The sequence below is a fragment of the Etheostoma spectabile genome, chromosome 2 (assembly GCF_008692095.1).
Source record: "Etheostoma spectabile isolate EspeVRDwgs_2016 chromosome 2, UIUC_Espe_1.0, whole genome shotgun sequence".
NCBI lineage: Eukaryota > Metazoa > Chordata > Actinopteri > Perciformes > Percidae > Etheostoma > Etheostoma spectabile.
The window spans coordinates 244,857-267,405 of record NC_045734.1 but is presented as its reverse complement, the minus strand read 5'-3'; the positions used below and the strand labels follow the sequence as shown (position 1 = coordinate 267,405).

Here is a 22,549-nt window from a genome sequence, read left to right as displayed (position 1 = left end):
CCCTGAAAAAATATTGTATTATATTGTTATTAGGATGTGGGTTAATAGTAAGGGTGCTCCGATCTGTATTTTTGGGGTCAATCAAAGATTGCTGAAAGCAGTATTGGTTGATAACGATCACTGGTCACCAATCACTGGTCTATTTGAAGCCTTCTATTTATCATGTCATATATTTATCATATATTAATTTTAATAGTCTTAACAACAATGTATATGTATTAACATGAACAGAAGATAATATATTGTGAATTGTCAACTGTTTACTTTTACTATTTTATTCTTTTAGCTTCTTTAAATCTAGATGTGGCCAGTGTAAAGCATGAAAAAAATCCTTCACATCTTTTTCAAGAACTGCAGCTTAACATAACCACAGCTGCACTGTCATGAGGTCTTCTGCATCATGATTCAATGAGAAAGACAGAAGAGGGGCGTGTAGAGAAATCATATTTTCCAACAATTTCCACTGGTTGCCGGGGAACATGGAAGGCAAGTCATAGTCAGCTCCATAAGCACAAAGGGCCCGCTTCTGTTCCATATAGCATATTAACTGTATTGTTCCACCTGGTAGGTACATCCTGTTGTAGCCTGTTAATAGGCTGGCCAAGATGTACCTGAATATTTTGAAGTCGAGAGTAGGCAAGCTGGGAATGTTTGAAATGACCGACGATGCATTGTGATAAAACAGCAACGGCAAGCTGGGTAGATCTGCATCCCTCATGGCTTTTACCATGTTCTTCGCATTATCAGTTACAATAACGTGCACTTCGGGATTCCCCATGTGCAAAACATGTCGCTGAATGCGGCAGCAAGACCCCGAAAATTCTTGAGAATGAAGCTCTTTGTAGTTCAAAGTTTTGATTAATAAACTGCGCAGTTAGGCTCAACATGGACATGGGACATACATTTGAACTCCAAATGTCACTTGTGAAGCTGATTGATGTGATGTCCTTCATAAGAGTGTCAACATGTGCAAACACTGTTTGGTATAACTGCGGCAGGCAAACATCAGTCAAATATTTACACCTGGCAGAGTGTAGCGTGAATCCATGTAACTGGATCCCTTCGTCTTCCACAATTGACAGCAACTGGTGATCGAGGCATATGAATTTCATTATTTTGGCTGATATTTCTTTTTTTTTTCTTGCTGTCATTACTGTAGGGTCGCTGTCGTTACAATATCTCTGTTAAAGACAGCTGAGTGAGTGGCGCCGGCGCTGCTACACGACCCCGCTCTCTCTCTGCCTTAGCGCTAGCAAACTTTGAAAACTTCTTATATTCCTTTCCGTGACTAACCTTCAAATGTCTGAGGAGGTTGGTGGTGTTGAAATGTCTTTGGAGCTTTCTGCCTCATAGAATTTCTTTGGCACACACATTGCAAATTGCTAATGTACTGTCTTTGTCTGACACCTTGTAGAACTGCCAGATCGGTGAATTTGAGGCCTCCATTTTAGCTGCGAGTAGAATTTTTTTTTCTCATGAGTAGTGCGTCATCTCATTGGCCCATCTGATTGGCCTTTATGGAGACCACCAATCAAACTATTTAAGGCCTTTATCGGCCGATAACGATCAGTGAGCGATCAATTGGAGCATCCTTAGTTAATAGGAAAGACATGTCTTTTCAGAAACATTAGTTTTGCTAAACAACAATGAACAGAGTGATAATTTAACATGTGTTCTTTTCATTTGAGAACACGGTGTAGGCAGCGCAGATTGTTTTCTTTTTCTCTCTCTCTGACTGCACTCTAAATTTACAAACAACAGAGCTACATGTTGGAATGGAATTCTCCTTTAAGAGCACGTGTATTATTGTTAAACCACGTAGACCTCTTTGACCGTCTAGTTTTTTGTAGTAAGAGCTGAAGTTGAATCCAGAGGATAGAAAGAGATGTGTTCAAGTCACCATACATTTTTTAAAGGTCCTGTCACTGCAGTGTAAGGAGTCAGAACCAGTACAGTTAGAGTTGACGGACCAACGTGGCGAGTGGGAAATACATTAGTGCCAAAATTACAGGGACAGGCTTGTGACATCACAGATCATGGAGAGACAGGAGAGACAGTCACAGCCAAACTATTCCACGTGACAGAATCCAATCAAGGGTGTTACCACTGGAGTATGTACAAATCAAAAAGTGCCAGCAAGGCTTTAAATAGAGGATTAATGGCCTAATTTAGGTTAATATCAATAATTAAAATCTCATCAGAATGCTTTATAAGGTAAATTCTCTAAATTCTTCTCAAGTTTGTTTTTACCTGTTTAAAGGAATTTTTTTCTTGCCACTGTCACACCAAATACTTGCTCTTGGTGGTAATTGTTGGGTCTCTGTAAATTAGAGTGTAGTCTAGACCTACTCTATAAATGTAACCTTGTTTAGAAGCCAGAGCAATATTAGATAGGAAAGTAAAATTAAATTTGAACATAAACCAGTAATATCCAGGCCATGCTGAACAATGTAATCTTTTATGAGTACGGCTTCGGTAGACCGTGATATGATATTAAGAAAACCAGATTTGGGGGCCCTGATGGGGTTGCAGTTTTAATTAGTAAGCCTATCTGTAGAGCTGCCAGTAGATGAGGTATTATACGGTAAATCTTTTAGTAGAAAATATTGCTGGACAAAGCCTGTGTGGTGATACAACTTTGATTTCCTTAGATGTTTATGCTGCTGCGCTGTTTTTATGTCTGTCCATCCCTCCGTACGTTGTCAGTAGATTGTCCGTCCCTTTCTTGTGAAAGCAATATCACCCCTGAAAAGAAATGTCTTCAAATTTACACAAATGTCCACTGGGTCTCAAGGATAAACTGATTAGCTAAAATCGGCTTTGTGCTCACAAGTGTATGGTGTGTATGTATGTGTTTTTTTTCCATTTGTCCCTTTCTCTGCTTCTTTTATCTCTTTGATTTCAATCTAATGCATTCCATTTTTGTTTGTCTTTTTCTTTTTGATCTCTGTCAATCACCTGGGTTTGGTTTCTCAGTGGCTTTCTGTTGATCAGTATCAGTAAGTGATTGTTCTGAAAGTAATTTTCCTCCTTACCTATATACCTCTGTTTGCTCTGGACATGGGTAAAACACTGTTTAAATACATGTAAAATGGTTAATGATTAAATTCATCTGTCTTGCCATTACTGTTTGGGCAGAGTGAGTAAAATAAGAGTATAAGGCTGATAAAGAGAAAGTCAGGTTTTGTGTTTTAAATCACCTTGTACCTGAATACATCTGGATTGATAAGTTGTTTCCACTCAGTATTTGTACCCATGTCCACATCCTCCCTACTGTCAATCCACCACTCTGTAAAAATAATGTTTTGATTCATTTTTGATAGAAATGTGTCTCCGGTAGATTCTCTTCAGAGTTTGTCAAAAGAAATAGTTCCACTTTAGCTCAGATAAAAAGTAATTTTGATGTTTCATGTTCTTGTCACCTGAGTCAGCTTCTGTCCTGATGAAAAATCAAATGGAGAGATTAACTTTCCCTCTTTTCCTCTTTTTTTGTGTGCTTTTGGAGCTTTAATGGCATATTGTATATGAAGTTTTAATCCAAGTGCATTACTGCCTATAGAAGTAACAACAAAAATAATTACGTTCACTATTTCTGGTGAATTCAAATAATTTTAATGGTTTGTGTGACCTCGGTACTCCCCTGCAAGTAGTCAAGGGAGAGAAACACTTTTTCATACTATGTATTTGTTGTATAGAGGGTTGGTGCTAATACGACTGACAATGCATTCATACATTGTCTTTTTCAATTCATTCACTACTGCCATTTACATTGTTGTTCTGTTTAATTTTTAGTGCCTTTTAAACCCTCACACCATTGTACTGAAACATGTGATATGAAAATCTGAACATATTGATTATCTAACATGGAGAAAACAAATATGACTTTATTATATATGAAGAGAAGCTTTTGGTCACTTGAGCTTCATCAAGGCCAATGTTTGACCAAAGGAAATTATCTATTTATTAATTTACAATGACAACAAACAGAGAACACATTACAACAGCTCCCATGTCAGCGTGACGTTTCATACATGGTGGCAAGGCCGAGGACAGTAAACAGAATGCAGGCGGTATATACGGCTGCGGGTATGATGTAAAATTTCTACCAGCAGGTGGTAGAGATTCAGAAACCTTAAATTTAAGTAAAGAAAGATATTTTTTTTTTACTACTTCAACTCAGCCACTACACGCCATGAGAAATATGTGTGTTATCAGTATTGTTTACAATGCTCCTGGTATTTGTGGCATTTGGTAAGTGCCATTGCTTCAAGTTAACATGCTTACTGAATTGAAATGGAGTGGAAACCACGCCCCAACTGGCACAAACTCACACTGTACCGGTCAGGCTTTGGAGTGCACCCAAAATAAAAATCTCCACAGATGAAACATGTCACAAAAACACAGGATAAATGGCTACAGAAAGTAATCCCCTTTATTGCTCATATGAAGGTCCAGTGACATAAAGTTTGGCCCTACTGTTATATGTACTTGCATTTGACCTAAGTGTGTAGAGCTTTCATTTCTCAATGGCCTTCTTTCATATTAGTGTGGTGATTTTCTCAAAGTAAAAAGAAGAAAATGGCTATATTAAGCATTAGATCAATCATATCAGTATTGACCTGTAAAGAGACAAGTTTCTGTCTGAAAGAAATGTGGGCATTTGCAGAAGTTGAAGTGTTGTGTCAGGATGTCAACACTAGAGGGAGTTTGAGTGCAGCAGGAATTTCTGGTTAAACTCCCGTGTAGCTCGCTGCTCTCATTTGCTCAGCTTCTTGTTGTTTCTTTTCCCTCCTGCTGCCCCTCTCTATTTTACCTTCCCTCCTCTCTCCTCCTGCCTCCTCCAGTTAAGTCGAGGGGAGAGTGTTGGCAGTGCCAGGGACTCTTCTTCCTCCACCTCCTCCCTCCTTCAAGCCAGCCAGCAGCCTGGTTTCCGCTCCCAGCCCAGCTTGGACCAGAGAGACACTTCATCTGACAGAGTGGGAGGGGGAGGAGGTGGGGAGAGAATGGAGGCGAGAAGAGAGGTGGGGGGAGGGGGCATCCCTGGCTACTCCCTTGGCGGGCGCTCGTACCCTTCCTTCTCCGACCATATGGTCCTATCAGGAGTGGCGTCCCGATCTTCCAGCTCCACGCACACCTCAGCAGGCGGCGTCCACATTTCCGAGGCGACCACCACCTCGGCCAGCTTCAAGAGCTTAGCCAATCAGACACCCCCGCCTCACCACCCGTCCCGCAACGGGAGTCTATCGTATGACAGTTTACTGGCAGGTGGTGACGATTTTGACAAAGTGGTGGCAGCGGGTTCAGGAGCCCCTGAGGTCTCCTCTGGGAGACCCTGCACGCCAGCAGCAGGCGGCTACAGCTCCCCTTTCCTGTCGTCACAACCGAGAGACGCTGAGATGCACTCCCAGTCCTCCCAGTCGCCCCATCACTACCACCGCTCCTCCTCCCACCACCACCACCACCACCACTCCTTCCTCCATCGTTCCTCCTCCTCTACGTCCTCCTCCCCACCGCCTCCTCCGGAGAGGGAGTGTCTGCTGGGCGAGCCTACCAATCAGGCCTTGGCTCCCCCGTCCTCCTCTGCCCCGCCTCCCCCACACCATCACCACCACCACGGCCATCATCACCACCACCACGGCCATCATCACCACCACCACTCCTCCTCTTCTTCCTCTACCTCGCGCCCTCCCCGCTTCGCTGCCCCTCATGCACCACCCCACCACGCTTATCCCTACCGCACCCGCTCCACCGACACCCCTCTAGGATCCTCCTCTACCACAACCCACCCTCCTCGCTCCCCGCACCCCCCGCCTCTGGGAAAGTCCCTCTCTTACTCGAGTGCCGCTGCTGCCGAAATGCAGTACCGGCTGGTTCGAAAGGCTTCTGCATCAGCAGGAGCGAACGCAGCAGGGGTAGGAGGAGGAGGGAGTGGAGGAGGAGGAGGAGGAGGAGGAGGGATACAAGCGCCGAAGTGAGTATGAATTACACCTTTTGTCAGGACGGTTGGTTTGCTGTTAACCCTGAAAACAACCACCTGCCCGCCTGAAAACCTTACTACCTGATTGACTGCTCCTCCTGCTCCTCTTATTCCCTTCCCTCCTCCTCCTGCTGCCAGATTTCCTGTGAGTTCTTCCTTCTTTTCCTTTTGCTTGTCTTTCATTTGTCTGTGAGCTTTCTCACTGTTACATGTGTAATGCTGTTGTGGTCCGCCTGCCTGTTCTTGTCTTCTACATTATTCTATTTATTATTAGACTTTAGACACATCTTCATTCACACCCACTGTATATACAACACTATTAGCAGTAGCCCATCTAAAAGATACACTGTTCAACGTGATACAGTTTATCATACTTGGCAGACAACTTTAGTGTTAGAATATAAGTAACAATTTATGAATTAAAGGAGACCTATTATTATAATTAGACGTATTATTTTGTGTTTCCACTAGAACGTGTTTACATGCTTTAATGTTCAAAAAACATCTAATACTGCCCATGGCTACTGCACCTGTATTCACCCTCTGGCTGTCTGAGACGCTCCGTTGGAGCGCTGTCTCTTTAAGCCCCCCTCCTGAAAAAGCCCATTCTGTTTTGATTGGTCAGCGTTTCCATATATCTGGAGTATCTGCATCTGTGCTCTGCTGTCGCTGCCTCTGTGTTCTAGCAGAAATCTGTTTCAAACAACATCAGCAGCTAAGATTACAACTTTCCCTTACTTGGCATGTAGCTAGCTACATGTGGCAGGGTATGTTACATAAACACTGCAGCGTGCTTGCTTGGAGCAGATGATGCTCTGTATGACATCATACTAAGCCAAGATTGGAAAAAATTTGTTGAAACCGGAGCGTTCAGACAAAGGTTAACGTTTCCATCCAACTTTGTAACATTATACAAGGTGTGCAAAAGTAGCAGTAGCAGCAGTAAAACTAATAGTTAAACTGCAAAGTGAAAACATGCAAGATGTTGAAATACACATTTTTACCATCTTATTAAACCTATGTAACATATAAATAATAGGGAAACTTTTCCACTGTGACAATGTTGTGAGTGAGCACAAATTAATGGAACATTTAGTGTTTCCGGTAATGACCAACCGTAGCAGATCCAAGATGTTTGCGTTGTACTTCATCGGATTAGTTCTTCCCGTTTTTAGTCTATCGAGACAAAATTTTGGATGACGACAATTAGACTGTTCCATCATCTGACATGTTAGCGTGTGTTTTGTTGCTTTTACATTCTGTTCACTTGCACGACTGCATGGGTTTACTCTCACTGCTGTGGTTCTCATTGTGACCTTGCTGACTAAAATAAATGTGTAGCATTTGAATGTTGCATGTTTCACCAACTATTAAAGGAAAACGTGCTTCTGATCATTTATCCAGCAATAGCCAAAATTCATAATTAACTGTTATAACAATAAACTGTGTCTAATATGAATTTTCCAACTTTCATATTAAGCTACAAGTTTGTTCACCAACAGGCTTTATCATTACATGAGCAACATCTGCAGTAATAGCAGGTGTGGCCATTGAATTAAGATTATACGTACATACCAACCCATGTAGACTGAGGTTTGGGCTGTAGACCAGCTAAGTAATTTTAAGCTAAAACAAAAGATGCTTTCGCACTTTATCTTGTTTGGTTCGGTTAAAACGAATCCTGGTGCATTTGCCCATTTAGTTTGTGTTTGGCCGAGTATGAAAGCTTCAATGGAACTGTGGAAAGTAGATAGCACAGTAGATGGTAGATTTGCGGTTTTGGCATGCTTTCAAAAGCTGAACTTCTGAATCCATCTGCTAACACCCTGATCAATTGACTGGGAGCAGCTCATTAAAGGAGAATTCCGCTCTATTCTAACATGTAGCGCTGTTTTTTGTAAATTTGGAATGCTGTCAGTAGAGAGAAAATGTTTTGAGCTAATATATAAAACAGAAACATATCTCTCAATTCTATTATAGTATTTCACTCTATCTACATTTATAGACATTTATGTTTTTTTACGCTGTCGAGATTTTTTACAACGCACTGGTTTTCAGTATCTGTCCTAAAACTGGGAAAACACAGTTAAGGCAGTTTGTCAGTGAACGCAATCTGCTTGTTAGTGAGTGTGTGATGCCTAGAAACCTGTCAGTCAGCAGCTATACTTATGATTGGAGGATAGTTATGGGGAGGGGCGTTAAGGTTCCGTGCCAGTGTTAGCAGCATGTAGAGAGAGCGGAGCTCGTTCTCTTAATACATCCATGACGGAACCAATGAGAGACAAAAGCAAGTCAAGCCGTGTGCACCAGCAATAACACTTGCCTTAGGAGTCCTAAAGGACGATTACTGTTATTATAAATACTAGATTAGATTATACTTTATTCATCCCACAGCGGGGAAATTTCCTTATTACAGCAGCAGCATTTTCTACAATAAGAGAAAAAACAAACAAATACACAAGTAAACACACAACAAGCAAACAGCAGACAGTGAGCAGAAGGTATGGCTGAATGTAAGTGGCGTCAAATAAAGTTTTCGTAAAGTGCGGTTGCAATGGTACAGAAAAACAATATTGCAGTGTGAGTGACATTAAATTAAATTGAATATGTAATTAAAATAGTTTAGCGAAGTAGGTGACCATAAATAATATGGAAAAAGTAAGTACTTGTAACTGAAAAAATATATAAATACAGATACTAAAGATATCCAGAGTGTGTGGAGTAAATGAAACACAGGAACAGAAACTACAACAATATCAGGTAGTGCAGGTGTTGTAGAGACTGCGGCCGGGATGAAGGACCTGCGGTACCTCTCCTTCTTACACCGTGGGTGTATCAGTCTGCTGCTGAAGGAGCTGCTCAGGGACCCCCCAGTGTCATGTAGGGGGTGGGAGGTGTTGTCCATGATGGATGTCAGCATAGCTAACATTCTTCTCTCCCCACTTTCTCTATGGGGTCCAGAGGACAGTCCAGGACAGAGCTCGCTCACCTGATCAGTCTATTGAGTCTGCTCCTGTCCCGGTCCGAGCTGCCCCCCCTCCAGCAAACCACAGCATAAAGGATGGCAGAGGCCACCACAGAGTCATAGAAAGTCTTGAGGAGAGTCCTGCACACTCCAAAGGACCTGAGTCTCCTCAGCAGATGGAGGCGACTCTGGCCCTTCTTCCCTACTAGATTATAGAAGATAGATTGACATCCCCGGTGGGAGACTTGGCTACAATTAGCCAGAAGTTAGTGTGCTGAATTAAGAGAACGGTGCTAACCTCTGCCAAAATAGCACAGCTTAGGCCTACATTAAAAGTTAACACTAAACCAGCCTGCTTCTTTGTGAAAAAAATGGCAGAGATAAACAGACTTACCAGATAAACTTGAGGAAGACATTGCAGATATGCAGTTTGAACACATCTGTGAGGATTCCTGTGGAGGTGCTGTCTCTCGCCAGTAGCCTATGTAAATTACCTGTAAACCATACCTACCCATGTGTAGTGATTCCATTCGAGTGAACACAGTGAATCTGGCTGCAGTAGATGGGACAGAAATGCATGAAAGTTCGGCTAATTCCGGTGTTGATACTGCAAGGAGTGCTTCAAGACCGTCTACAAACTACAACGCTGAAAAGAAATACAAACATATTTTCAAAAATATGATTTCAAAAAATAAGCATAAGCTTTTTATTTTTAGTATTACAACTAGGAGGAGGCACGTTATGATTGACGTAGGTTTGGAGACACTACCCTATTTAATTATTAAATTGATAGCCTACTTTTCTTTGTTTTATCTCTTTTCTGTGTTGTAGTTTGTAGACGGTCCCTAAGCACTCTACAACACAGGAACTAAATACAGCTGAATTAGCAATTTCATGCATTTCTTTCACATCTACAGCAGTCAGATTCACTTTATTCTCGGAAGGAAACCCTTCACATGGGTAGGCACTTTTAAGGACATTTTTAACATGTTTAGAGACTTAACAACACGTTTAAAACGTGCCCTGTTTAAGCCTGTTGGGTGCTAACTCTAGCAGGAGGATACCACGGTGTAGACAGCACCGATTGGTTTTGTTTGTCTCTCTACTGACAAACCTCCTACTATACAAACAGAGCTACATTTTGGAATCGACCGGAGTTCTCCTTAAAGAGTGTGGGAAATACACATCCCACAGTAATGCACACTAATGATTCATTCATTTTGTCATCAGGAATCAGTTATATTGTCCCGGCGGATCATATTGTCATACATTGGACGGTATTAAACTGCATTGTATGCGGTATTGGTATTTATTTCATGCAATCTAATGTTCATAACCAGTTATTTCTGTGTCAGCTCCTTGTGAAACCAGAGAATACTATAAGCATTTAAGTACAGCACGGTTCTTTCAGCCACCAGAGTTTGATCTCCCCCGTGGGTTCTGATGATGGAGGATGACAGTTGCCATAACTGTCCAATAAATATGTTAGCTGTCAGTGTGTATGTGTGTGTGACCTTGTTTCCCTCGGCCCAGAGACCAAGTGAACTAAATTATATTTACAGTAAGGCGATTTCAGACCTGTAATAATGTCTCATGTGTTGCCAGCTGTTTGGAAATGAAGTTAAATTAAATTCTAATTGTTAGTGTCATACATCTCTCTGGATTTTTCTGTCCTAAGCTGTCAAACTGATTGTCTTTGTGTTTTTTTCTTTCTAAAACCAGGGATGAGCTGATCCAGATGAAACCTCTGAGTTGGACCAATGGCGGCCAGCTCTTCTCTTCCTCCTCCTCCTCCTGCTCTGCCCCTTCCTCCCCCTCTCACCCAGTCGGCGTGTCCACCCGGCCTGGAGCTGCTTTTCCCAGCGCACCATTGATGCAGAGTCCCCCCCACAAGCCTGCGAGTGGCGGGGTAAAGAAGGTGACGGGCGTCGGGGGAACCACCTATGAAATTTCTGTCTGAGTGCCGGCCAGCCTTCCGCTCGAGGACCAATGAGACGAAAAGGAGATGCTGGACAGATTTGGGTTTTTCATAACCAACTGTAGACCGGGACATCTGAGGATAGGTTGAACTCCTCCCTGGCTGATTGTCGGTGAAGCTAAACTGTACTGGACTGCCCTGCCTCCTGGCATCAACTTCAATAACTCAGCTGGTAAAATGAGAAAAAGACCTGGGCTGATGTAAGCCAGGACTCAGCTTTAAAAGAGTATTTCTGGGGGCTCTCACTGGACCAAACTGGAATTATGTTTGGGACCTTTTTTGTGGGTTTATCCTCAGCAGGTAGCACAAGGCACAAGCATGGTCAGGTCTGGGTGTAACATTATACAAGTATAGCAGCGCAGGGCATTACACTGCCAGGGCTGCGGCCGCCAACGAGCCCTGGAGCTCTGAGTTTTGACTGTAAGTTTACGAAGTTCCAATCAGCACTTTTGGACTGAAGCTGCATTAAGGTAAAAAGTAGTGCTGTTTAATATTTTAATATTTATCCACTTACAGCTCAAATATCATTAAACACAAAGCCCCATCATGATGATGATGATGATGATGATGATGATGATGATGATGATGATGATAGTAATAACATGCATTCATGCACAGTCTTTGGAACCCGATCAAAATCAATCCAAAGTGAAGGGCTTCCCATAGACAACCAGTTTAGTGTAAACTAAATGTGTGATCAGTCATATCAGGTGAAGTCCTAGCTAGTTCTTCAGACAATGTAATACAGATAAACCCTACTTTAAATAACAGCATCCACCAAATGGAGTGATTTCATTTGGACCAATGAACACAAGTCGTGTTGTGTGCATGCATGGAGTCAGTAATGCAGCCCAGACACAATCCACCACTCTCCTCGAGGCCGTTAGTTCACAGCCTTCCAATCAGTCATGGAAATGTACAACAGGACCCAACAGGAATAATCTAACAAGTAAGATCTCTTATGGACTTGTAACAATCTACCGTATCACAGATTAACTTTCCTTTTCTCTCAATGTCGCTGCGTGAATTGGCTTGCCTTTTGACGGAGGGATGACAAATGTGACAAAAACATAATCCTGATTCCCTGGTTCTCTGATTCATTTGATTTAATTCTCATTGTGAATATGATTCCATGTTTGTACAGGGTGATGTGATTTTAAATGTGGGTTTTTTTTTTTAAGTGGCGTTCATACCAGACTGCAGCATGCACTACTATTACTACTAGCCACATTTTGTTTGGCTGTGGACCAAAGTGGTCTGTTTGAACAAACAAGTGAGGAACTAAAGTAAACAAGGAAATCATGTTTTGGCCTTTTTGTTTTTAGTGGGCTTCTTAAGACAAGGCCGTCATTCCTTGAGCAATTGCCTTGAAAATTAAAGTGTTTTTTTATGTCACCTATTTAATTTGAAATTGTTTTTTATGAATTTATATGGAAATATAGCTATTGATAAATCAAGAGTTTTTAATATTGTCTCAAAAGAGGGGTTGAGTTTTGGTCATATTAAAAAGATGAAAGCAGCCAGCTGATGGTTTTAGGTTCAGAAGCTTAGACCAGACAACTTACTCATAAGGTGGTCAGTAAGGATTTAAGTTAGTAGTTCTCTATTTAAAAAAAAAAAAAACTTAACATGGAAATATCCGCTATTTTATGATAGAGTATCATGGCTTCAGTTAAAAAAATAAATGAAAAAAAAATAGATTCAACAATGAAGCAAGTGGCCCCAATCTCTTACTACTCAAACTGGACAGTCCTTCTCGTCTCCAAATGAATTTTTAATTTAACTTTATGGGAAATGATTTTTTAGATTAAGTTAAAACATAAATGAGGCTCCCAGTCTTGGAAAAAAAAGTTATATTGTTTAAAAGAAAAGTTGTGACGATGTAGTGAACACTTGTAAAGCAGTGGACAAGTCTTCCTTCTCCCTGCTAAACATTACCTGTCTATCGTTTGCTAAAGACTCCCATCCCAAACACCTGCTGCCACCAACAGCGCCAGCACTTTGTTGCACCAGTTAAAATTGGATTTAGCTGGGATTTACTGGAATTGTTGTCTTTGTAAATTAGAGTGTGGTCTAGACCTAATCTATCTGTAACGTGTCTTGAGATAACTCTTGTTATGATTTGATACTATAAATAAAATTGAATTGAAATTGAAGCTATACAGTGTACACTAAATCTAATTACACCTCGCTTCATTACCCCTTTCAGAGCCATCTCGCCTACATTTACTTTGTTCTCTGAACCATTTCAACTGAAATATTTGGCCCTGGAACTTGCTAACTGGTGCAACAGATTGAAGGACAACAGCTTAACAGTTCTTGGTGAGTGACAGTAAGGCCTAAGTATGACTTTTATCATCTGCTTTGTCCGGAGTGCCACCTATAGGTTTTCATCTTTGGCCATTTTGTCTTAATCCAGTCTGGGACACAAATGGGAATAACACATACACACACACTCTAACCACTTATGGTAAAATACATGAAGCATACTTGAACAGATGGTGGATGTAAAGACTGCTCTGCCTGTGTGTTTGATAAGGATAGGGCTGGGGAAACATGACAAATATGTGTACTGTACAGCCCTGGTGTGTGTGGCTGTTTATGGTGCGGGGCTGCAGGGTTGATAATAAACTTAAAACAAAGAGGTGGATATAGTTGCTCTTTTCACTAAAGACATTTGACTTGGCAGACTTGTATTTTTGTAGGTACACTATCCTCTTTTTAGTTCTGTTTAAGGGCCTTTCTTCACCCAGATCATACAACAGATTAGCACTGGTGGAATGCAGCTACTGTAAACAGTTTCAGTTGTATGTGCACAGATTTTGGCCTCTAAGTGTTTTGGCTGGTGCCACAAGTTTCAATTTTAATTATGTACAACAATCCCAGTGAGAATAGGTGCAGTTTCAGCCCGTTCACTTTTCTGTCTTTGGCTCAGATTCTTGCTTTGCTGTCTTCCACATTGCATTTTTGATATGACTACTGGACGTGACCAAAGTAAAAGGAGTCTTTGAAGTTGCACTATTCAATACGTTTGTTAATCAAATGAATATCATCTGAGAGAAGTCACTCGTGATGAACTCACACAGAATCATTAGCAGACTGCAGTTCAACTAGGGTTGGGGTTAGGACTCTACTAGTCTCACGTTGCCAGACCTATCTTAACAGCGCTGTGGAGTAAGGTCTGGCTACACCACAGATGCATTCTGGGATTGGAGGGGGAAAAAACACTCTGGGTTGTTTGTATTTCTTTAACCAATCACAATTGTCTCAGAAAGGAACTTGTAATAGTGGAACATTTGCACCCTTTAAAAAAAGAAAGGCACTTAAAATATTAGATGATTAGCTAGATTAAATGTAATTTACAAGTGTATTGCCATGTGTACTTTGTCCAAATCGGTCCCAAAATGTCCCAGTTAATTAGTAAATGCCAATAAACATATTCTTTGTAAATCTTTACATTCATTATTCTGTTCCCCAAAAGAACCAAACAAGCCTACCTTATTGCACATCCATCTTCAAAAGTTTGCTAGGCTGTTGGTTTCTCATTTGGAAGGGATTTGGGAGGCATTTGAGATGTCAGAGTTAAATTCCAAGTGTCATAGCAAAGGGTCTAAATACTTGTGTGTCAATGTGATATTGCAATTTTTCTTCGTCATTATAGGGTATTGAATGTAGAGGAACTTTAACAATTTTAGCACAAGGCTGTGCATAACTGTCTAAATACTTTTTGAATGCACTCTAACCACTCTTAGAGAAGAGGCCAGTTATTGCTGCCATTTCATTGACATTATACAATATTTGGAAGTGTTTCAACACGTCTGACCTTCTATTTTGCATTACGTTTTAACAGTTTCCTTGGTCATTCAGTGCAATGTGGAAATAACACACTAAATGTTTCAGAGGACGATGAAGAGTCATTTATCTGAAGAATGAAGGCTGCATTGAAATGCTTCATGTGCACATTGTTTTATTGCATGAATAACAAAACAGGCCCGACTTCTGAGGTCTTTTCAGCAGACGTCTCCATCCATGTGCAGGAGCAAATATACATAAGCCTTGAAATGCAGCTCATATGAAATGCAACACAACAAAAGGTCAAATCAATTTCACAAGAAGCGTACAATACAAAACAACAGATTTAGTAATAAAATAATGATTAAGAATAAACTCAAAAGGCTACTTTTTACAGTGTATGTGCGCATGTTTACCAGTTGACAAGGGGAAAAAAACTCAAAATCATGATTAGGAAAGTTAGCAAGAAAGCAGGAAAATTAAATGCCTCAAACTTGTTTTTTTGGTCCAAAGACCAGAAGCAGCAGCAGTGTATTAAAAAATTAATAAATACAATAAAAACCAACAACAGTGGATGTTTGTATGTGATGTACTGATCACAGGTTTGTAGAATAAAAGATGTGTCCAGTATTCAGCCAAACAATGTGCAGTGCATGAGTATATGGTTTGACATCATCTGATAACATGACTTTAGAATGGGAAAAATGCAAAGTCAGTTCTGGATCCGCACAATCACATGTACCAGCATCATGCTACTGATGATGGAACTGTGTTGCTGCCAGCACATCCAATATACATATGGTGCATTCAGATGACCCAGCTTCTCAACTCCAGCCTCAGGACCCACTGATATGAAGATGGTATCAATATCTGACTGATATCGATATTTGTTAATTTAAGATGCAATACAGAAAAGATTCAAACAAGACAGTCCACAGACAGCTCTGGCTGTACTAAATGCTAACATCTGCATGCTAATGTTTAGCAGGTATAATGTCAACCATGGTTATCATCATAGTTTAGTGTGTTAGCGTGCTTACGTTGATGAAAAGTCAGTAGGATTCATCCTCTGAAGACAATAAATGTCTCTACAACATTATATGGCAATCCATCTATAGTTGCACAGATATTTCAGTCTGAACCAAAGTGGTCGACAGATTGACCAAACGCCACAGTATGAGCATGGCTCATCACTCAGACCCTTTTCATGGCAACTGTTTTAGGTTTGCTTTGTAGGAAACCGTCTGAGTCTAAAGTTACCATTAGTGAATGCAGCAACGGGAGATCAAATCATTTATAATATTTACATCTAAAACTGTGAAAATAAGGACCAAGACTCATTTAAACCCAGGTGTTGTCAACGCTGACTAATTTTAGGACTGTTGGACTGTCTACCAAGACGGTAGACAGTCCAACTTCTTACTTGCCATACATAATGGAATTGCTGTCTTTTCTGTTTCTGTCAATGTTGAGAACGTGGTATTTTTCTCAAACGGTATTGAAACTGTCAATGTTACAAAGCAACTGGGGGTTGAGAAACATAACAATACTGGTTACCTTGTTGGCAACATAGAAATAGTGAAAAATAAAAGTGCAACCCATTTGGTAGAAAACCTGAAAATGTTTTCAAACAAGAAAATGTTACACTCAAAGTTAGCCATGGCATTAATGACTGTTGATCTCTCTGAGAGGCAAATACACTGCATACAAAACAACAAACCAAAAGTTGGAATCTATAAAAATACATTAACATGAAATTAAGGGAATGACGGAGTGTAGTTTGGTCTGAGGGGTGAATAGGGAAGCTGTAATATGATCTATTAGTAAACTTGAGTAGCACCACCCGACTCATGCAGATGTGTTAATGTTAAGTAAGTGCTCCCATATTGCAGCTCTTATTTCAAACCAAAAACACCAGTTCAACACTGCAAAGTAATTTGACTTTGTGTACCATTGAGTTATAACTTAGTTTACATAAATATACACTTATTCTGATTTTAACAAAATCTATGTTTATCTAATTCAATTAGTTGCATAAAAAAAAAATCTAAAACAAAATAGAATCACATTCACTGATCCCTTACTGTTAATTATTCCTCCTAAATTAGCAGTCACTCAGACTTCACAGCTTTAACCATCAGAAATGTGTGGTGTAGACTTATAACCCAGTGCACATGGCAGGTCTGCATAGCACATTTCAAGGCCCTACAGCATTATTCTGGGCCAGGTTTGAGCATTAACCCCTCCAAAAGCTGCTTTACTGTGTCCCAGTTTACTCCTCTGCTACAGTATACACTCTTTCATAGAGGGAAAACAGACTGAGGTCACTGTAGACGCACCTGTGTTGAATTATTGTGTTTAACTGGGGTTAGGGTTAAATGGTGCTGAAGGGAGGCAGAAGTACTTTGTTTAAAATCTCATGATGATCTGCAGCGACGCTGGCCCTGTTATGTTTCACTTTGAAGATGCGAGGGCAGGTGGAGGAGGAGGAGCTGACCTGGACCCACACATTTCATCCAGGGTTGGAAGCTGAGTGATACAAACCGTCTTATTTGTCCTTCTTGGATTCAGATTCCACCACCTCTGCCTGAGCTCCTTGCTGCTCAGGCTCATCCTCCTCGGGGACCGGCGGGAACTGGGATTTGCTGACCTGGTCTTCTTTGGTCTTGTTGAGCTTCTTGGATTTCTGGTAGAGTTCGTTCAGGTTGAACTCTCGGATGATGTTCTCCTGGGAGGAGAGAGACCGAGGCTGTTATTAATACCAGTTTACAGTTAAATGCTAAAACATCTGAACTGTTTAGGGTTTGGCACAGAGTATTATTCTTGGGGGCAGCTTTCTGAAAAAAACAAGCTATTGAGGTGTTGGAATGAGTAAATTGAGGTTTGCAGTTTTTTTTTTTAAATGTAATGCTGTACATGTTATTGACCACACATGGCAGTATTGGGTACCGAACAAACAGTATCTACTTCACTGAAATGATCGTGCATTTCGGTGCTACTTCAGTGCCCACGCATTTAAGTAGCCTCTGGTGCGCTGAAATGGACGTTATGTGTCAGTCTAACATGTGGCTGTATTTCACTTGGCACAGAAATGTACAACAATGTGCAGCTAAAGACACAGAGTAGTCTAGCTGCACTTTACTAGACACTATGGCCAGCGTCAGAGTGGTCTCGCATTGTCAGTCCAAATAAATCCACAAGACTATATACAGATATATTGTATAATATATATATATATATATTTTTAAACAAAACCCAACCATATACACAACCTGTATTTTCTGATTAACAGTCACAAATCTGAAGTGCAATCTGACCTCAGTAAAGCTCCAGGATACGGCTCTACATTTCTTGTCCACCTGGGGGCGCCGCATCACCTCCTTCCCTCCCTGAAACAACACCAAGGACGGAAGCTGCTTGGACAGCGGAGATGTAGACACCTTGTACCTACAGAATTGAATCCATATGAAATGTTCACGTCTAGTCTGTCCTCCCTGACAACATACAGCCCATCAATCTAAAGACAAAAAGAGAATTAAAAAACAAAACAAAGAAATTCTTCTTACTTTTTAGAAACTTCTCCATAACGTCCGATGTCCACTTTGCCAAACTTGAGACCAGAACAGTTATACCTGAAACACAAAAAGCAAAAAAGTTACCCAAGTTCCTCATTCAAGTCACTGACTGTACTTATAATTTTACTGAGTGGGCAGATGAAGTCTTACTTGAGAGAAAGATCAGCATAGACAGAAGCAAAGGACTGGCACTCTGGAGACCAGTTGGCAAAAAATTCAACAATCCATGTCACACGACTGTCTTTGTCCAGCTCATCCTGGACACACACAATTTTGATTTATGATTTTTTTTCAAGTTTACAGATCCTTGCTATTGGTAATGAACAAACTTGCTACTAATAATTCCATTTTTACTCACATCAATGGTTTTGTCGCTGAAGTATTTGATGTACTCTGGTCCCATGTAAAGAGGAGGCTTGCAGATCATCAGAAACACTGAAAGAACCAACACAAGATGACATTAAATTCATAAATTCATTGATAAAAAATAATCAACAGAATATCCCCAAACACCATACACAGCCACGTGTGGTGGCGTGCATGCGTGTGTGTAAAAGTTTGACTGACCTATGCAGAGTGTCAGGTAAAGAAGTCCCATCCTGATGTCCAGTCTGAAGAACAGGATGACATTGGCCACTTTGCTGAACAGGATGATGTTGCCCACATGCTGCTCCACCGTTACTGACATGAACAGATACAAAGACATGTTTCATGCTTTTTTTCCAAAATCCGTACAATTTTGCAGTTAAAATCTTGAGCAGTGCTGTTTCTAAAGCCGCTTCCTTTTACACGTTCTGCAAAACTGAACTTATTTTGACATTACCCGGCAGAGCTGTATGTGAGAAGGCAAATGTCAGAATCCGACATTAGGGCTTTCCCTATCAGCTCCCTAGTACAAAATCAGCGAGTCACCTTCAATTGCGCCGAATGTGTAATAATTCACAGCAAGCGAGTGGCCTGTTGACGTGTCACGCCGCTTGCGCAAAACTGGAAGAAAACAACTTTACTCTCAGAAATATCTGAGAGCAAAGAAGGAGATTGATTTACATGTAGAATTAATATTTATAATATAAATATAATTGCATTTGATATTCTAGAGGGTGCGGATCTCTCTAGTCGCCTCTCTGTCAGCTCTGCAAAGTTTGTGCTTTGTCTATTTTACAAATATTAGTAGTTAGTCCTTTATATTGTTGACGTTGGACAGTGATTGCATGTGGCTATGAGTCCCTCATCAGGGTCAGGAAACAACAAGCCAGTTTCCTGCCAACTATGCTAGCCCGGCCAGCCAAAGTTTTCAAGGTTTTTGTCAAGTGTGTTTGTCAGAGTGGGCACAAAAGGACGACTGCTCGATAATAGCTATCGCCTACGACCTATGGCTTCAGTCCTGTATACGTGGATGGGTTGGACCATCTGCATGTCCATTCCCATCTTTACATCAGAGGGGGCACAGGCATTGGACAGTGAGCTAGGTGGCCTCTGTGCCTGCGGCTGTTTCCAGCGGGATGTCAGTAGCTGTGGTGTCCTCCAGGCTGGATCCTGGAGGGCCGGTTCCATTCAACCTGGTAACCCTTTTCCTGTGCGCCAATCTGACGGACACATTCTGCTTTAAGATAAATCCTGCACAATTTGAAGAAGCTGAATGAATATTGGTGAATAAATATTTGGTAACAATTCCCTGCCTGGTTGGAGGATGGAGGATCCATAACATTTCACTGGAATTGTATTTTATACAAATTGATTGTGACAAATGAAATTGTTTGATTGATGAAGACTGCAACAAAAATGTCTAACTGGAGAGACAATGAGATTTGGGAACTTCTGTTGAGGGCCAACACCAAAATCTTCAGACAAATTTAGGAATTGCAAGAGACTCGTTTGTTGATAACCAAGTTGTGAACTACTCCGTGACACAGTGTAATCCACGCCCCGTCCTGTCTGCTGCACGCTGTACCCTGCACCAGCCCTCGCTACATCCAACATGTGTGAGTGATTCCAGTGAGTGAGAACACATCTAACTTTAACAATCTTATGTTGTGTGCTACATGTGTGAAAGGGAAACTCCGGACTATGTTAGGAATTAACATAAAATTTCTAATTCCTCAGACATAGTCCAGAGTTCATATGTGAAAACGGCTTAAGATTAAACCAGTGTGGATTTTGGGAGATGATGTCGGGAACAGAGGAGAATGACATGAAAGACAGATATCGGACAGTAAAAGAATCATGTTTGGCCCAGTGCATTAGTTTACTTGGAAATAAGTAAAAAGTGTCACACTCTGGCTCCATAAGTTGTCACCATAGGCCTGAGGGCCAAAGTGTCGTCGGAACAAATAGAGATATGCATATGGATTTATTTTTATTTTCAAGTCTACCTCCAGTGATCAGCACCTCAAAACAGCCCTTGGTGAGTGTTATTTTTCTATATTTCTCCCACTTGTATCATACACTTCCTATAACTGGTTCTTCATCCCTGCATCAGATTATAACGTGTCTTATCATATTGCTGTTCAGGAAAATAATTAATTCAGAAAAAAATAGAAAAGAAGACAATTACTCACTTGCTCGTCTGTTCTTCATCATGACGATGGCACTGAGGAACATGAGGATCTCTACCTCCCTCTGAGAACACAAACATGGCGTGTCTTAACTACGGTCGGCTCATTGATTTTTTTGTCAATCAGTCTTGTTTTAAGACATTTTGCAGGTCGATTTAACGTAGATTCATGTCTTGGATGTCTGAGAAATTCGACTTTTAACCGTAAAGTAAGGATCGACAACATTCAAAACACGTTTGAATTGTGTTTTAATAAGAATACAGAAGAATACAACTTAGTTCTACTCTCCTGCATTGATTCAGTATGAATTTCCATCGTAACGTTAGTTTGGCCTGTCATTATCTCCCAATGGCTAAGAACAGCTAGCTAACGTTAATGTCCCCTACCAGCTAGCTAGCTAGCCCTTGCGGTCAGCCTGGCCAACAATCCACAACTGTATCCACTGACCAACTAGCTATCGATACCGATTATTAAAACGGAATTTGTGACTAGCATTTTCTACTGACCCAGTCGAAATCGCAGGAGTTGCCGTCCTCTCGCTGTGTAGCCAGATGGTCACAGATGCCAGGGGTCTTGCGGATAGCCAGAAAGGCAACAGACATGAAGAGAGAGGCTACATAGTAGGGCTTCAGCAGCCACTTGTACACCTGCGGCAGGTGGTACAGGAATGCGAATAATGGCGTTAGCAGAGCCATTTTCTATTGAACTGTCGTACTACAAGTAAAACTGCCAGGCTGTGATGAAGCAGTTAGCTTAACGGTTAGGTAAAATGAATGGCTCGACACTAGCTGTCTAAGCGTAACGTAGTGGTAATAACAGTAGCCGGAAACAACTTCCGGCTTAGATACTAACAATAAAAGAATTTATTATTACATGCCATAAACCGTGTTACATTTAAAAGCATTTTATTGTATGATAAAGTTTATTTTAAAATATAACATTGCGATTTACATTTAATACATTATTTAGTTATTTTCTTAACACCCACGAGCGCGTTTTCTCATTCAGTTTAACATAAATTCGCTTTTAATATGTAGGTGAAGACGTAACTTCCTGAATAACTGTGGTTAGCTTGTAATGGCTTTGCAGTTTGAGGTTCGAATCGGCGAAATTCTACAAAAATCCGGATTTAAAGGGGCGGAAAGGTGAGGACTGTAGAGGTCAATCCGGACGAATGTGTTATAGCGTGCGCTGATTGGTCAAGACAAAGAACAGGTCAGATGATTGGTTCAATGTGATATAATGTAATAGACAGTCCTGCAATGAATTGATAGATTCTAATATGATAATGTTAGAAGAGGTAGTAAGCAGTGTTGTTGAACTGCAATGTATAATACTGACAGATGTTTCAAATTTTCATCATGTAAGATATGAACAGATACAGAGACATGTTCCATGCTTTTGTCCAAAATCCATACAATTTTGCATTAAAATTTTGCTGTTTCTAAAGCTGCTTTTTTTTTACACATTCTACAAAACTGAATTTATTTTGACATGTCAGAATCAGTAGGATAAGACATCAGGGCTTTATACTGACAGATGTTTCACATTTTCTGTACACCCCATTTATATAAACGAGCGTAGAGAAAAACCTATCCTCGTAGAAGAAAAACCTCTGTATATGACATACAGTTTCATATAAAGGTAAATTAAGCAATTAGTCTTTGAAGGATTTATCTAAATGTTTATTTATTGTTCTTTGTGTTA

The 22,549-nt window shown here is 40.7% G+C and overlaps 2 protein-coding genes across 5 annotated transcripts in view; one reads left to right on the top strand and one right to left on the bottom strand.

Moving 5' to 3' along the window:
• LOC116694647 (palmitoyltransferase ZDHHC5) overlaps positions 1–17,317 on the top strand; it is a 40,065-nt gene extending 22,748 nt beyond the window's left edge. Inside the window, exons 10-11 of one of the 4 annotated variants that reach the window (XR_004333243.1) lie at positions 4,845–6,122; positions 10,665–10,915. Coding sequence is in view for 3 of the 4 variants with exons in the window: in XM_032524452.1 (XP_032380343.1) it covers positions 4,845–5,971; positions 10,665–10,902 (1,365 nt within the window). In the remaining variant the exon portion in view is untranslated. Of the gene's footprint in view, positions 1–4,844; positions 6,123–10,664; positions 12,316–17,191 lie in introns of those variants that run through there. The other 3 variants (XM_032524460.1, XM_032524452.1, XM_032524444.1) reach the window with 3 other exon arrangements.
• On the bottom strand, positions 14,871–21,645 carry LOC116694706 (thioredoxin-related transmembrane protein 2-B). Its single transcript, XM_032524563.1, has 9 exons — positions 21,349–21,645; positions 20,846–20,906; positions 18,855–18,968; positions 18,646–18,722; positions 18,438–18,544; positions 18,279–18,344; positions 18,030–18,159; positions 15,279–17,440; positions 14,871–15,205 (listed from the first exon to the last, which is right to left on the bottom strand). The coding sequence occupies exons 1-8, from the start codon at positions 21,535–21,537 to the stop codon at positions 17,261–17,263; spliced, it is 924 nt and encodes a 307-aa protein (XP_032380454.1). The 5' UTR covers positions 21,538–21,645; the 3' UTR covers positions 14,871–15,205; positions 15,279–17,260.
• Positions 21,646–22,549: the final 904 nt, after the last annotated feature.